Below are 17,667 nucleotides of genomic sequence, written 5' to 3' on the forward strand. Positions count from 1 at the left end.
TTTAGTTTGGAGCTAGTTATGTTTGCACTTGTATGCAGAACCAAGCTAAACAGCTCTAGAACTGGGTGTTAATACAGGCTTACTAACAGCTAAAACGTTGCTCTTAAGGAGTAAACAAAATAAGCTACCAGCACACGCACTTTCTCATTCCAATGAGATTAAAATTCCACAACAGCCTCAAAATGAAACTTTTAGAAGACACAGAAGCACTGCAGAACCCAGCTGAAAAATCTGTCAGGCAGGATATCCTTTCACAGAATCGTAGAATCAATTTCTTCCAGCACGTATTCAGTTTCCTTTTTTTTTTTTTTTTTTTTTTGAAGCACATACATTGCAAGTGTATTCACATACAATAAAAAAAATAAATCCAATAAGGTAAGTTTTCTTTTAAAGGGAAAAGAAAGCAGTGAAATAATATGAATGATCTTTTCCAAGCAAACTACAAAGATAAACACACCACGTACGAAGGCACATACTCTTCAGGAAAAATACACATATCAATAAAAAAGAAATCCCAATAGAGAACTAGCAGAAGAACTGTAGAGAACACTGGCAGAAGAATGAATGCTTTTCATGATGAATCACTGCATGTCTAACCAAACAGAATTATTAAAAATTAGCATTCATATTATTCAACTGATGTAAGAAAATCATTAGTGCCACTGTACCCTTCCACAAGAAGTATTCAGAAAGCTTCAGCCATCCTTTGAATAACCATGCAGATGTGCTGCAGAACTGAACAACAAAAACAGAAGCATCTGTTTTCCTGATGCAAACTACTGACCTTTAAAGGAATGATTTAATAACAAATTTCAATTACAAGTCTGTTTATTTTAGAATGTTAACTACAGCAAAAAATGCCAAGTGACTGATGGCTAAAAAGGTATTCCCATATCTTAATTTTTTTAAGAGAGAGACCCAATACTTCTCTTTAATCTGGAAAATACTTCAATGCTTTGACATTAATAATATGGGCTTGTTATTAAAGAAATAAGGTGGGTTTTTTGTTTGTTTCTTGTTGGTTTTTTACTTCATGTGTGAATTTAGTTGTGCAAAAAGTACGTTAGACAATCATCCACGCTTTGCTGCGGAGAGAATTTTTGCTTCAACTTTCCGAATTAAGTTTTGTGTTGCATTGGCAAATGCCTTCCCTCCAATTTCAGAGCATGAGGAATGGTTTACAAGGCTTCAATCTCCCCATTTGGAATAAGCAAACACACCAAATCCTACCGCAATTATGCTCAGCGTTCAGTGAGATCGGAAAGCCCCTGAAGATTAGTAGGGCTGGCATAACAAATCCAACCTGCCAGAACAATTCATCTGGCTTCTGCGCTCCTCCCTGTTGCCATATTTCCCGAGGGATGCTCAAAACCAGAGGTATTTCAAGTTGGATAAACTCTCCTGGCATTCTGCTCCTGCGTTCTTTTTTCATGAGTGGAGAGGACCCTCAGCACGTGACGGTGAGACCTGGGAATGAAGGTGAACAACCGAAGAGCCTCAGCATGCCCTTTGAGCTGCCAAGAGCCCATGCTGCTCTTGTAGGCCTTGCACCTGATTAGGTGAAGGCACACAAGCATCAAGGGGAAGGAACAATACGTACAGGGCTGTAAGACTTCCTGAAAGAGCCTGGCTCATCCCTCTACAAAGAGTGGGCACCTCCAAATTAAATGGTGAGCCTAATTTACTAGGCACAGTGTACAACTCCAATTATTTCTTCCACTTACTATCTTGCTGAGTAGCAGTGATAAAGTGCAAACTCTACAAAATGCCTGCATGGTTGTATCTTGCATTAGGTGCAGTACTTCAGACTGCAGTGCTTATAGTGCTTGCAGTTACATTTCCTCCCTTTTTATCAGTCTTCCATATGACAGAACAAATGGATACACTGTTCTTACCAGCCAGCTGAATCACACAATAAAAAGTTCCTGGTTCCAGCAACATATTCTTGGCCTGCCTGATTTAATTCTACTCATCACTACCAGGTGGATCATTTATTGAAACCTCTCCAGGTGCAGAAATCAGGGAACACTCTACTTTGAATTCTCAGACATCCAACAATTCCAGGTTAACTATGAAAACAGAGATGTCAAACTATTCCTTTTTAAGTTATGAAACTAAGGAGTTTAGAGAAAAGAAACATCACTTCAGTCTTTTTTCCCCCAAGAACGATTCATCCACAGGCATGCATGCCAAAGCCATCTATGCCCCAACGGTAGCAGAACCAGCACCAGGAATGCCCTCTTGTGGCACAGCTGAAGCCTGCAGAGCCCCAATTTCCTCAACTGCAATTAACATAAGAAAGTATTTCTCAGGGCTTGCTTTGAAACTGAGATACGAAGGAATACAAGAAATGGGACCAAAACTGCAGATACTGTTCAAAGTCTGAAGAAACGTTTGAACTTCATTTCTCTTCATTGCTTGCTTGCTTCTTTGAGTGTTACTGTAAGTAGTGGGAACCTTTGGTCCTTGTAAATCTGTGGGTAATCAAATTCCTGGGAAAGCTGTTCCAGGAACCGAACAGGAGTGTCTGTTACTGTGACACTCCTGAGAGAGGACTCTTCCTGCCTTTTAAAGAGCATGCGTAAAAGCAGTTTCGCTGCTCAAGAATCTGTGCATTTTGACACCTCAAACAATAGGAAATGTCTTGCAAGCCTGCCTCCTCATCCCCATAGACCTTGCTGATTCTCAGTGGTGCACCACTGAAGCCAGAGGAACAACCAATAAACAACAGCACAGCCATGTGTTTCCCCACAGAGCTAAGCTAACGCACTACATATTTTTCTGTTCAAGATGCGTGACTGCGAAGGTCTCCGTTCCATTATGTGAAAGCAGCATCCTTTGCACAGGTTTTATTTCTGCAGCTTTTTAACTCTCCATCTGCCAAAACGCCACTAGCACAGCAGTTCACATGCAAGCAAACAGAGGGGCAGCAGGAGAGCCTTCCAGGCACAGCCAGGTCTCAGAGAGCCAATGCTCGGCAAGGGGGGGCCTTCGCCCCGCACTCACAATGCAGCACAGTGGCGGGCGCATTCCTGAGCCCATCGCTCTTGGTTGCATTTTCCCAAGCCATGAGGATTCAGACCAGCTGGCGGCACGCCAGATTATTCAGCAGCAGAATCACCGGCTACTTGTTTCCATCGTCCTGCCACAAAAGGTGTTACTCCACTTTTTCAGAACACAGTTCAAGTTTGTAAGCACAGGAATACCGGGTTTCAGCTGGCAGTTGCTTTGCAGCTGCCCAAGCCGTGCTCCCGTTTCCCTACAGCTTGCTGCAAGGAACAGGCAGCTCAGAGAGCATTAAGCCTGATAGGAAAAAGTATTTGGTTCTAAGAGGAAGCGATCCAATCAATATTTTCACCTCTGTGGAATAATTAACGACCGGCAAAGAAAAATACATCACTCCTTCACAGCCTATGATCAGCCCTCAATCAAAGCCTCAAAAACTCTAGTGGAACATTCAACATCATTCAACCTCAGAAAAAGAACAAAACACTCTGATGATGTGCATGTCTGACACTTCTGTTTTCATAGAGAAACTATCCATGCTTGGGGTATAAAAAGGCATTTTCCAAGTTTCAAGTTAAGAGAGAAATTTGTTAGAAACACTTGTTATCCAGCAATGCATATTTAAATGAAGTTATTGCTTAAGCTTTAGTGAAAATACCACATCACTTCATGAGTGAGAGCACAGACAAAGTTAAAAATCATTTTTTGGACAGGTTTCACTGAGCAGTTTGTGTGTAGGTGAAACACAGAAGCCTTCCTGCAAAGGACTTCCCCATTTCCTTTGATTTCATGGCACTCTAGGATCCCCTTCCCGCCCCAAACTGCAGAGCAACCACAGAAACACATTGCTGACACTGAACATACAAGCAGGCTCTATGGACAAAGCTCATTGGCCACACTGCAGAGCTCCTTGGAGAATTCAGAGCTACACAGCAGAAGGGTCAGGCTGCCCCCCAGCCCAGCACAATCATGTGGGAAACCAGAGGGACCTCAGCTAACCCTATCACTCTGCTCACACAGCATTTACAGTAAAGATTCTCAAAGCAGAGAAAATCGGGAGTCATTAAGCTGAGATTTTCTAGGTGTAAACAGTTCAACAGCTCTTTTCTTTCCACGATCAATGAATTTTTTCACTCCACTTGAAATCAGTAGATCAACAGCCCCCTGCAGAGTTATCCTTCCCTGTCTATTTACTACACTGCAATCTTACTACCTAAAAGGAAACATTAACAATCAGACTGAGTAAAGCCAGCCCATAAGAAAAAGAACAGAGACCTGACCAAGATGCCCACCTGCCAAAGTTGAGGTCTCTCACACAGCTTTATCTAACTTTCCTCCACTGCTTGGGGAACACAAGTACATGTACATACACCCTTAAAAATGGAGCAGTATGGATTGGAGAAGAAGAGAAAAAGCAATCACCAAATTTCCTTATTACCTCAGAGTAGCTGTAACGTCACACCTCAGACACCAAGCAGTAGTGCAGCAACTTTGCAGGCTTCCTCTTCACCCAGCCTCCCTCAGGCACATGGTAACAACATTCTTGCCTCCATAACCCAGCCCGGACCACCAACTGAAGTGCTGTCCCTGGTGTCCGCAGCTTTCTGAGCCTGGCTGTCTTCTGCTCCTGGAAGGAAGTGCTCAGTTTCTGTACCCACCCATCTTGACTCACTCAGCAAGTCTCCTCTCGGGGCACCGGTTCACCCATTCAGATAGAGAATACCGTTTCCCAACCCCTACAGGAAGTACCTCCTCATAATCCTCGAGCAGTTGAATGCTAAGGTTTGTCTGTCATTTACAGTTTCACTTCAGTGTGTGCATGTTTAAACAAATGGCATTGACTATTCAAGCCAGGAGTGTCCGTGTCTCAGCACTGCTGATGGAATGGGAACAGTTTCTCATCAGTAGCAGCATCCATATTGTGGCTAGAAGCAATTCTAGGTTTATGCAAGTACTGAGCTGTGTGCTGTAGGTCCCTTGCTTGTTTCCAGCTACTTTGAGCCATTAAGACCATACACGAGCTGTGACATTTAAGCCTCTTCAGCAGGCAACATAAGGAGACACTTATGCTTACAAGAAATCTTAATTTTTATTTTTAAATTATAAGTACCTACTAAGCAGTAGCCCGCTTTAGTGAGTTGGTCTGCCTTTTTTCCAGCACATGAGCACTTGCTTTCCACAACAGACCATCCCTAAAACTGTTTGTCTCCTACAGGTTTTTCTTTATTTTCCAAAGAAGCATTACTGAAAGACAAACCTGTTTTTCGTGCCCTATAGAAACTGGTTTTAACACCTTTGGGAAAGGCTGGGGGAAGGGACTATCAACCTAAGACATAGAAAGCTTTTACAGACATTCCTCTCCTGTGGTATTTCAGATTAGGTACAAATGCCTTCCTCTAATTGTTGGAGTTGTTGAGGAAAAAGCATCCATCCTCACAATTAAATAGCTTCCATAAAAAGCTTCACCATAAGAATAACAAGAGTCTAAGTATCCAGTCAGTGATAAGAGTCTTTTACCCCAGTCAATGTTAAAGGTCCAGACATCAAAAAAAATCAAAGGAAAATTAACAGGACATCTACAACTAAAAAGCTTACTGCAAATCTCTCTGACCTTTCAACAGCTGAAACAGCAAAAATATCAAGAAAGACTTAGAACTGCTCCTATTTTTTCAAAGCTTTTGATTAAGACACAACCTGTTTTCTCAGCATCCAGAAAAATATCCCAAGCAGAGCTATTTCCCTTACAGCCATCTGTCTCAGTGGGCAGCACGTTTGGTAGTGCTGTTCTAAGAAGATGGCAAGTGCTGACTTCTGAGAGGATTTACCAAGTATGAGACAGGAAGAAAAGCTCCTACTATACAAACCCTCACACTTTGTGCTGCTTGAGCTTTTTGAAGAATTTTTACTGCTTTTCTTTTTGGAGGAGGAGGTGGTACCTGCATCATTATAACTGCATTTTAACATAGACTCATTCGAAAGCATCTAAATGTCAACTGATTGGGTAGTGGGTATCATTTCCCTGTTTTAATCTTACCAGATTTCCATCTCCCTTAAAGAATGGTAGCCACTATAAATGCATTTGCTGTCCTACATACAATGACATGGGGAAAAAAAAAAAATGAAACACGACACTTTACAACTCTCTTATGTATTTAAAATTCTGGGTTTTGTGGTTAGTTGTTGGTGGGTTTTTTCCCCATTTACAGCAAATGAAATGCAATGGCATGCTTTTAGGAGTTGATGTGCAATCCTGCACAAATTTCTCCTATATAAATCTATCCTACAGTATCAGAAATCACATTTTAACAAGTTAACTTGCCCATAACATATGCGGAATAGGTGATTCTTGTACCTCTGAACTACTTTCCAAAGTTTGTTCAGTGCTTTAGTTTCCGGGCAGGCACAGTGAAAAGATTTCCTCTTCTTATTCAGTTCTTCTGAGCTTCTGACATAGCTACAGGAAAACACTTAAGTGCCTTTTTCTTTCGACAATTTATGACCAGGTAGGAACAGAAGCCCAAAATCAGCCCAAAACTGGAACGTAACACATCAAGATTTACTATTTACAATGATCTGAAGCACTTATTAAAAATAATAATAATAATAATAAAATAAATAAATAAATAAATAAAATCCATCAAGACACTTAAAAATCTATTTCTTCACCTATTGATAAGACACATTTTATTTTAGCTCAATTCACAAATGAAATTCAATTGGGATCCTCAAGTTCTCTGTTACAACAAAATTGATTTCAGGCCTCTATTCCAGATCACCAAACCCATTTCTGGAAACACAGATCTAGCACAAAATGCCCACTGAAGGATTTCTTATTTCACACAAATGAGTCCATGTAAGTGAAAATATTTCAACTGTCAAGCTGGGTAAATTTCACAGACAGAAGTATTTTTGCTCATGAAGATGGCAGTTCTGACTAATGCTACATTCTACCATCTCCACTTGATACAAAAGTAATTTATTTGATTTTTAGGCAGAAATTGTTTGTGTCTACCCTACAGGTAGATAAAAGCTTCCAGGAAGGCTGGTTGTTCTTACACACATCCATCCCTACAAGGCAGGACTGGATGTTTCCTAACCATTTATTTTGTATCTGATGAGCACAGCTGAACCTAAGGAAAGCCAGGACCCTATGGAGCAGCAAGCATACTACTTTCAAATCAGCTGTAATCATATGGGCTCCACTAACACTGCTGTTCCACTCTAATTCTTCATATGGGCACTTTTTGGGGATGGTAGCACTCAGAAGCCATACCTTCATAGCTATGCTCACATCCCCAGAAGACAAGCCTTACACTGCAATTTAGTGTTCTCCCTGCAAGCTTTAGCAACCAAATGTAATGGAATATTGAGTTAATTGGCTAGGAGGCAGCTGAGCTGAATGAATAAAACCCAAAAGTGAGTAGTACAATAGAAGTACAATTTCTAATCTTTGCAGCAAACAGATTTCTATGCGACTGCAGAACCAGAATACTTTTAGGAGAATACTACATAATTTTGTTCAATTAATCCAACACAGAACCATGCTCCATTTACCTCTTCACTTACATGTCTTTACAGGATGCTGAAATTCACCAAGAGCAGCATTCTCTGCAGTCAGTTTCTCTAAATCAGTTTCACCCCAAACCATTAGGCAGACCTGACAACACGTGGAAACACGTTCATTATCAGTTACAGAACTAAAGGTGAGATGAAAGGAGGAAAGGTTAATTCACCATTTACATTCTACAAATAGACAAGAACTGTCTGTGTTGAACTTCATTCCTAAACCAACTGCATTACCTACATTTGGACCATCAGTTTAATCAGCTCATTAGCAGACCTCCTGATTGCGCTTCTTGTCACACAAATCTTTAAAAATTCATCAAGAATAAAATGTCTGACATTTTGTTTCTACAGGAAGCAAACAAATATTCACTTGCAGGCCATTATTTGTAAAAATAACTTCCTATTCCCACACAAAAAGCATAACGTACCTCATCATGGCTACAGAAGCCACTCTGGAAATAGCTGCCAGACAGCCTAAACAAATTTAAGTCACATTTTCCTACACAGATAGAACTCTCTTCTGTACATCAATAATTCAAAAATCCTTGTAGCCTCATTCTAGACATGACTTAAAAACACAATCTGTGGCTGTTTCTTTGTAAAAGATTTCAGGCAGTGCTTTAACTAACCTCTGCATCCACAGCTCAGCTGTCTTCCAAACACAGCAACGCAGGAAGCGCATGCTGCTCATCACACATTCTCTGCATCCCCAAAGCCACTAACACTTGCAGCACTTCACACTTAGCAGAAAGGGAAGCTACCACCACAATACAAAACTTAGTATGATTTGTAAACCTCTTGGCAAGGACTCCCCTGCATCAGGATGACAGCTCCTGCCTAACAGATAGTGGGTATCACCGCTGACATTCAACTGCAATAAGAATCCATCAGCAAAATCTGCATTTTATGCCAAATAATCACATACTGAAGAAAATGCCACCCATGGAAATATACAGGAAGTCAAAAAAGTGACTGCTGTTTTCCTTCACTGTCAAACAGCACTGTCATACCCCTCGGTAATTCAGTCTTCTTACCCCCATTCTGTGGTTCCAATCCTTTCTCAGACAACTCAGTATTCTCCAGGATACAGAAATGCAACTCTGCAGAAAGGCTTTGCTGGAGCTGTAGACACCCAGCTTCCCAAATGAGACAGTTTTAAGAGAAAGTAATAAACAGCCACCGACACTGAGGAACATCTGTTACTCTGATACTAGCACCTGATGAAATCAAGATTTATCACGTTGCATTTCAACTGGAAGGGCTAAATACAATGAAAAATGAATAAAAACAAATACACCAGAGCCTAACTTGGTGTCTGTAATCTATTTTTTTTTTTTTTTTTTTAATAGTTTTATACAGTGACTTCACATCTGAGAAGTTAAAAAGTTACTGTGGGTTTTCTGTTCGTGGGCTTGTTTTTTGTAAATGAGCTTCAGCTGTGACTCACTGCATGAGTAATTCCACGAGCAAAAGGAAGGGGCTGAGACTATTCACAACTGAATACTGAGCCAAGGCACACAGGCACTGAAGGAATAAATCTTATCGCTCTCTGAAAATGTTTCAGGTATTCAAGTATGCCTGCGCTAGAAAAGAAAAGCACAGAAGTAGCACTTGAAGAATAGCATCTTCCAAAGACGTGCGAGGAAGGAAATAAAGACATTGCTCCCAGTCACTTGACAAAACCATTGTCTTAAATGGAAAACAAGCAGAAAAAATCTCACTTAAGAAAAGGTGTGTCAGCAATAGAACCTCTTTTTACAATGTAAATAACTACTTTAAGAGTATGTGAAGTACCCGTTTAAAATAAATAAATAAAACCAGTTACATTTATAAGAGCTGATATCCTGAGACAGCAACAATAAACAACGACTAGCTGATGATAGCTGTCATCTAAGAAAAGGGGCTTTCGTTACTTTGCAGTTAACTGCAGTTAATTTTAATTCAGTCCAGGCAATTCAACGTGGTTTTGAACCAATGCATCCTCTGTGGAACAACTGCTTGCTGTCTAAACTCCTATGCAAACAGCTGGTGTAATGACGCCTGATCTTCAGAAAAACACACTGAAGAGATTAATGCTGCTTTACCAATCAGTGAATCACACCCATTAGTACAGTTCTGTCTGCTGATACGCTCTAACATTCCGAGCAGATCTATGTCGTTAAGTCCAATTTCTTCCTCTTTGATCCAAAGTAGGCACTGAACTCAGAGATTCATCTGCAGAACACACATTTCAAACGCCTAAAAATCAGCTTTTAAACATACCTATTAAAAAACAAAGAAACAGACAACCCACCTGCCATTGGCCTTTTGACCTCTGATTTACAGTGGCTGATAAACAAACAGTGCCTCCAGTTCTTCTTCATTCTATTGACACCAACATCTTAAGTCAATCAAAGGAGTCATTCTTCCACCCAGAAAAAGGGGCAGAGAAATATCACTCACATGAAAGTTCCTGCTCCGCCATTTTGCTAATTTGAAGACAGCTGTGAAAATATGGCATTTTGAAACAAATACACAACTTGCAAAAAGCCATTAACTCTGCATTTTTTTTCAGATAAAATGAAGTAGAAAACTACGAGCAGCTTTGCTGCTTTGTCATATTTCACCACAAAAGGTCCTGGAAAAATCACGGGCATGTTGCAGTACTGACATTATTCACAGAAAGCTCAATACTCTGTTCTTAGTTTGGCCTCCAGGAAGAGAATACAAACCATCATAATGCTTGACATAGCATCGTAAATTAAGTTTAGTATTACTCCGATACTTTATTTGACTGTATCCAAAACTCATTCACAACTATTTGGTTGAGGTTTTATTGCTGGTTTTTTTTTTGTGTTTTTTTTTTTTTTTTTTTGAAACTACAGATAGAACCTTTAGAATACAGATAAGCAACAAGGAACGTAAGGGCTTAAACCTCCAAGAAAAAATGCACGTTCCTGCTACTGATAGCACACTTTTCCACCTGTCCAGACAAGTCAGCGATGTTCTTGCCAAGCATACATGGCACACAATCAAGAAAAGGAAAGAAAAGAAAAAAAAAGGTTGGGAGCTTAACCAGATTCTCCTTGGATTTTAACTTCTTCAATTAGCAATCTGCATTCAGATCAGAAGTGCTGTTTCTAAGGACAGCAGTACCTCAGAGCAGACTTTTTAAAAATAGTCTAATAACGCTGCAGGAAAAGACAATTAAGCTACAAGCAGGATGAGGTTTTAGCTCCATCCTTTATTGTTAACCAAGCCAAGGGCGTAACAATAAAAAAATTTAAGAAGCACATCTAGGAGGCAAAGTCAAACTAAATTTGATTCAGCAGCAAATTTGAACGTACAGCCATACTGGATAGTATCAGATATGATATTAGTAAATGTGACACTGCATTATTGCTCCTTGCAAGGTTGCAGCAGTACGATACTAATGCAACATACTTCATCTGTAGCAAAGAAGTGTAAATATTTGAGATGATGGCTAACTTTGATCAGTCGAGAAGTCAAAACTCATTTTAGAATAATCCATCTGTAGCAAACAGGATTGGGAAACGCAGGGCACAGAAGCAGGGAGAAAAGCCTGCACCCAAGTACTTCACAGCACACACTTCTGCCTTTGCTGAAGCACTTGTTTAGTACAAGGCTGTTTAGTATTGCCAGGCTCATCTGGAAAATGTACTTCTTCACTTTCTCCATCATAAAATACAAAAACATCTTATATGAGATATTTGTCTGCAAATAAGTAATCCTTTAAACTATGCCCAGCTGCTGGAGAGTTCAGTGCCTGCTGGCAGACTGAAGAAGCAACTTCCTTCAGCAACATATGTCTTATTAAAACCAAGATTTTGCTGTACCAAATATTTTAAATTACATATATGTATATATTTGCAATAAACAAAACCAAATTAAGTGTTGAACAGATTATCTGTTTGCTCACCTGATGTGGTAGACATACCATACGCTTCTAGAAGCAGTCTAAAATGTAACACAGGGTTCAAAAAGCTATTTTTTTTAAACTAGGGCTATACCTATATTACAATTGCGTATATTCCTCATCTTTACATTATAGCAAGACTTTCAGAACCACTGAAACCCCCCACTGCAATATACCTGATTCAGACACGTGGTCACACACACACACAATCTCAGAGAATGCAGAAGCACACCTTGCTCTGCAAGGAATGAGAAAGAGGAATGAATGGCTGAAGTTTTTCTGACCGACTCATGTTAAAGATACAAGAAAGTGTACTGAAAGAAAGGTGCAAAGTGGATACCAGCAGCTCTGGAACCAAGTTTTACCCGTATTTCTGAGCTACAGACATAAGTCAGTTGTATAACCCGAAACAGAACAAAAGAATGTTCCTTTATTTACCAGAAGCACTCAACACCCAAACAGCATCTGAAGTTAATAGGAATTATGCTTTAAATATGTGTTACCCTCACTTCCCTCCTCAGGTAGTCAAAGTTCAGTTTTCCCAACAACTAAATGTGTATTTTGGAAGAAAGGCAAACAGGGGCTGACAAACCAAGCTAAATACCTTTTGGTGCAGCCACGCTTTAAAAACAAACAAAAACTGGCACCTCCCCCTATACACTCATTCCCCCCCCCACCAGGGAATGCACACAATGCTCCTCTTCATATACACCACAGAACCAAACCACACGTGGTATTCTCCCTGTGCAAAGTTCCCAGCCTGCTTATAGAGGGCACCCTGCACCAACCTCGCTCCCTCCCTTCTCTGAGAGCTACCAAGTACTTCTTTTGCTGTCTGCAATTTTTAGCAACCTCTGCCTGAGTACAAATCTATCAGCATTTACTTGACTTTTTAATGAGTGATTTCTCATTTTAACCATCGACAAGGATGAGACGTATGTGTTGCCCTAACTTGAATGAAACACAGCTGCTGTACCTACCCAGCACACCCAATATTCCCAGTGCAGTTTTGCTCACCACCCAAAATTAATTAAAAAAGTCGTGTGCTCAAGCTGGAGATCCAAAGGGCAACAAGAGACGGAGAAACTGCTACAGACAGTACAGCTTACTTTATGTAGCTCTTCTTCTCCACACTTGTTGGCTGATAGACCGGCAAGGACAAGAAGGCAGGCAGGCAGGCTTGGCCCCAGGCCGGCAGCTCCTCCCCGGCTCTCACCTCGCACCCGTGAGCCAGCAGATGCCGCTACAGACCGCCCGGTACTGCTGCCGAATTGCACTGCTTTTCTCCCCTCCTATCCCAACACAAAATCCAATTCCGGCATTTTTCTTCCACCTCTTAATTTCACACCTCCCATACGAATTACTTCAATGAAGCCCAGTCCCCGCAGTGGCAACACTTTGTTCCGGCAGCGAATCGCAACCTGCAGGCTGCAGCACATCTAGCCAAACAACAGCCTTTACTGCTGTGGAACCACATTTCTTCCCCCAAAAGTTTCTCCAGGACACTTTAGAGCACGCGGTCCTTTCATTTAGCCAGAAACCATCCTCAGAGTCCCTAACAGCAGAGCAAATGGCTGGGGAATACCTACAGCCAGCAGCTGGCAAATCCAAGCTCCTGCATGGTTTTCAGCAGCACGGTATCTGCATATATGTTTGACAGAGCAGAATCCCAGCTACAAACACAGATTTCAGTTTGCTGCTCACCACTTCGGTGTTCTTCCCATTTTTGGTATTTCATAGGATGGCCTGGGTTAGAAGAGACCTCGAAATCATCCAGTTCCAACCCACCTACCACACACAGGGTTACCACCCACTAAATCAGACATAGATTTATATCCAAGTAATACATACCGTGCTTTTTTCCTATATAGAAGAGGGGGGAAAAAAGGCACTTTTGTGAGTTTTAAGAGCTACTCAAACAAGTGACCAAAATAGATATTATCCTGTGAAAAACTGATTTCGGAAATCCATCAGCAAAAGGTCAACTTCAGCTATTTCAGTGCTGACAGCTGTTTGCCTATTCCTAACTTTACAACTTGAATGCAATTCTACCTTTGTGACATGCAGTATTAATGTGGCATTTTCTCCTTCCCCAGAAAGCCTGCTGGCCAAGCCTACCTACCTATCAGCTACCTGAAGCAAACCACAGCAAGTGTTGCAAATGCTCATTCAATCCCCTATATGTTTAGCAACATTCTTCCTGCAGTGACTCCAACACAAAGCACTTGCCCAACGTACACAATGTATTTCATAAGCATTAGCGGAGAAAACAAAACAGGAGAGAGGTGAATGAGTAGTGCAAGCCATCATAGGCACTCGAAGTCGGAAAGTGAAATGCCTGCGATACTGTTAGGCAAAGAAACATTCCAACCTCTGACCAATCCTAAATCAGCATTCCTCTTAAAATGGATGAAAGGCTGGCAAGCCAAGCCAACCAACCACTTTTTGTTAGGAGATACTTGTTTTCCACACATTTTTGTCACTCGAAGAAAAGAGAAAATATGTCACAGGGGATGATACAAGTCTCACAGCTCAGAGGCAAAGGTGACCATATTGCAATCTCTCACAATTGATGTCTGTACTATCTGAGTCGAACTAATGATGTTATGCCTCTTTCTGATTAACAGTAACAAAGATGCTGAGGTTTTGTATACATGGAAAGTGGAAAGACTCTTAAAACCATACAAAAGTTACCCTATTCTTCTCCTTGGGGCAAGCTATCTAAGTTGCAAATAAGCTGCAAAAGCGAGATTTTATCTAAACCACCAAGTGGAGACCCAAAAAGATCAGTTTCTACATCATTTATTTAGTAGTTCTAGGATAAAAGGCAGGACTACACTAGTAGGATTTGCTGCTATCAAGAAAACTTGAAAAATAATCAGTACAGAGAAAATCACTCAGAAAGATCTGGATGTGCAGAAGTGGGAAGAACCAGAATGCAGCCTCTTACACGACTTCCTTGTGCAAACTACAGTCCTAAAAGTTAAAGCAGCAAAGGAAAATAAAGATCAGGATGCATCAGTCAATCGGCAGCACTCACACACGCTGTCAGTGTAGGTGTCTTTCCCAAAAAGGCAAACAAGTTCTAATGCAGAAAGCAGAGAAGTTTCTAAAGCCAGAAAGCCAAAAAGTCCATAAAGCACTTTTGCAACAAAGATGACTGACTTCATGTTTCAAAAACTGCAGAGAAGTGCTTAGCAACTTTTGTTTTACTATATGCTTCTTCAGGACTGCCCACAGTACTAGCAAAAAGAATAAAGACATGGAAGTAAATAGACATCAAACATTACTTTTAAAATTCAAAGACAGCTCACATCCAACACTCAGCCTAACATTTTGATTGCTGCCATTCTAAAAATTAAGTTATGTAAGTGGAGTTGGCCAACATATTTAAATATTTGACACCACGTCCCACACAAAATTAATTAAATTACAACTAATATAAGACCTAGAAGAGAGAGAAAGAAGTAAATCAAAGAGGAGACTACAACAGCTCACATTTGAAGTGGATATTATAGCAAGAGAGAAAGGCGGCTCACAGCATTCCTCCCAACCCCATTCAATAAATTAGTAATTAAGGAGCAAGAACTGAGTGCGTGCTCATGAAAGGTCTGCGGATGACACCCAACTGCAAACTATCACCAGTTAAAAGAGGCAGTTAATGAAGAGCTCATGCTTTCCGTGAACTGGAGTGCTATTAAACGGAACAGGACGAGATGTGAAATCATGCACTAAGGGACCAGCAGCCTTTCTGTTCTGTAAGCTGAGAACTCGTCACGTGGGAGCAACACAGGAGCGATGAACAGAGCAGTGAGCTATGGAAATCCCTGCCTAAGGACGCTGGACTTCATGTGAGCAAAAGAGGGGCTCAGCGTGCTCATGGGAAAAAGAGGAAAGCAGAGAAAACCCACGTGGCTCCAGGGCCTCTGAGAGGAGCAGTGTGCAGGGAAGCATCACTGCTGCAAAAGATGCTACGTCAGGTGAATCTGAAGTGGACAGGAAAACGTTTGGCTGCACCAGAACTGCTGTTGCTCTCTCACAGAAGTTCTTCAAAGGATGGCCAAGTTTATCGGACTGCTGTGTAAAACACGCACTCCCTTCAGTAATAAACGCTTCATTTTCTGAAGCAACTCCACCTCAAGCTGAAAAACACTATCAACACCAGTTAGGACAACACATTGTGCAGAAGCGGGTCAGAAACCAAAAAGTTTTCTGGCCGTCGGACACAAAAAGCCTTCCAGACAAAGCAGCTGGGACCAAAGCGCAGCTGGGGCTCTGCGTCAGCCATGCAGGCACGGGGGGGCTCTTCAGCGCGAGCCACATCGGCGCACAGCCGCGCGCGCCGCTCCCGCCGCACCGGGCGCTGAGTTGGCGCTCACACGGCGCCGAGCCCCGCGCTGCCGCCCCTCACACAAGCGGCGCCCTCAGGCCGGACCGATGCCGCCGTTGCCGCCCTCCCCGCGCCCACACACGCAGCGCCCACACAGCCGGCGCGGGGCCGGGGAGCGCTCCACCTGCCGCGAGCCGCGCTTATCACTACCAGGAAGACAGGGGGAGAGAGGAGAAAAAGGAAAAAAAAAAAAAAAGACTAAGCAACCGAGCAGGCGGCCGGGGGAAACCTGTTGCCGACCGCCACAAGGAGCCGCCACAGCCCCGCGCCCAACTTTCCCCATCCCGCGCCCCTCCGCGCGGAGGCGGCCCGCAGCCCCGGGCCGCGGCACTCACTCGATGAAGTAGCTGGCGCCCTCCTCCGAGAAGCCCTCCTCCCAGCCGCGGGGCAGGTCTGCGGGGACAGAGACAGGACGGGCGGTGAGCGCGCGGCCCGCGACCCTCGGGGCGGTGGAGGGAGGAGGGGGGCGGGGGACGCGGGCACCCACCGGAGCGGATCATGTGTCCCGAGTTGACGGGCTCCCCGGTGCGCGGGTGCAGCCAGGTGGTGCTGCGGCTCAGGTCGCTGCGGGGGAGAGGCGGAAACGCGCACCTGTTAGCGGCGGGAAGCGGGCGGGCGCGCGGCCACCCCCCCCCGCCCCTTCTCCCGCCGCCCCCTTACTCGATGAAGAAGACGCGACCGTCCCTGCAGACGCCGTAGGACCAGTGCTCAGGTAGCGCGTCCCGCCCCGCCGCCGCCGCCATGTTCGCCGTGCGCGCGGCCGGCCGGCCGGCCGGGGAGGGGGTGTGCGGGCGGCCGGCGCTCGGCGCCCAGTGCCCGGCTCTGCTCTGCAGCGCCACCTCCGGAGCGGGCGGGGGGCGACGCCTCTCGGCCTCAGGAGGCGGGCGGCGAGCCGGGAGCCGGAGGCGGCAGCGGTCCTTTGTCCGCCGGCGGGAGAGGCGGCATCCCCGCTGGCGGCCGTGGCTGCTGCGCGTCCCGCCCCGCGCTGCCTCCCGGCGCTCGCCAGAAGGCGGCGGGACGGGAAGGGCGGCTGTGGGCTTCGCGCTGCGTCCCGGGATGCCGCCCGACGATGGAAAGGCACGAGGGGGGAAAAGACCGTAAGGGCTTAAAGCCTCGGGGAGGCTGTCAGCTCTCCAGCACAACGGCAGCTCCTGTCGGTCATGCAGCCGGCACACCGGGCACCGCCATGGATGGGATGGGATGGGATCCTGTGCCTCTTTAGCCACTTCTGGAGAGGATAATACGGTTCTAGGCCAGATGGTTCAGAATGTGCAGTACTACGAGACGCAATGCAGGATAGACACCAGACAGTGGTTTGATTGCATGTGAGGATGCGTGGGCTCAAATTCTACCTTGGAAGAGATTTTATGAAAGTCTGTCAGAGTCCCACAGCTGCAGAACTGCTTCTAACTTCGACAGAACAACCTTAATGTTACATCATCATGATGCTTATCCTCAACATTTCCCTCTTCCAACAATTCAGTTTGGTTTATCCTCCTCGATGAAGGAGCCTTCCAACCCTTTGTCTTACATCAGAATTTCATTCAAAACTTGTAAGCCCAAAACTTCTGTGCTGCTTTTCTTTGAAACATTATCATTTTTGAGGCTCTCTGGCAATGCTGAGATGAGAAGCAAGTTATCACATAACAAAGTACCCGCAGTAAGTTTGGTTCTCTTGCAACTACAGGAGTAAAACAAACACATGTTTCAGTAGTGTCATTACATGTTAAATCTGCCCAGAAGAGCCTCCTGCTTTGAAAGATGAACTTAGTGCCATGGAGCACTCTCT

General features: G+C 43.6%; 1 protein-coding gene across 6 annotated transcripts in view; it reads right to left on the minus strand.

The window, feature by feature from the left end:
• PLEKHA7 (pleckstrin homology domain containing A7) overlaps positions 1-16,621 on the minus strand; it is a 140,059-nt gene extending 123,438 nt beyond the window's left edge. For 5 of the 6 annotated variants that reach the window (XM_042814690.1, XM_042814688.1, XM_042814693.1 and 2 more), the window contains exons 1-3: positions 16,539-16,621; positions 16,366-16,442; positions 16,214-16,271 (exon numbers count right to left, since the gene is read on the minus strand). In XM_042814690.1, the coding sequence (XP_042670624.1) occupies positions 16,214-16,271; positions 16,366-16,442; positions 16,539-16,621 (218 nt within the window). Of the gene's footprint in view, positions 1-16,213; positions 16,272-16,365; positions 16,443-16,538 lie in introns of those variants that run through there. The other variant, XM_042814692.1, reaches the window with a different exon arrangement.
• Positions 16,622-17,667: the final 1,046 nt, after the last annotated feature.

The sequence above is a fragment of the Centrocercus urophasianus genome, unplaced genomic scaffold (genome assembly GCF_019232065.1).
Source record: "Centrocercus urophasianus isolate 14NV4802_14NV808 unplaced genomic scaffold, USGS_Curo_1.0 seq_14, whole genome shotgun sequence".
In the NCBI taxonomy this organism is placed as follows: domain Eukaryota; kingdom Metazoa; phylum Chordata; class Aves; order Galliformes; family Phasianidae; genus Centrocercus; species Centrocercus urophasianus.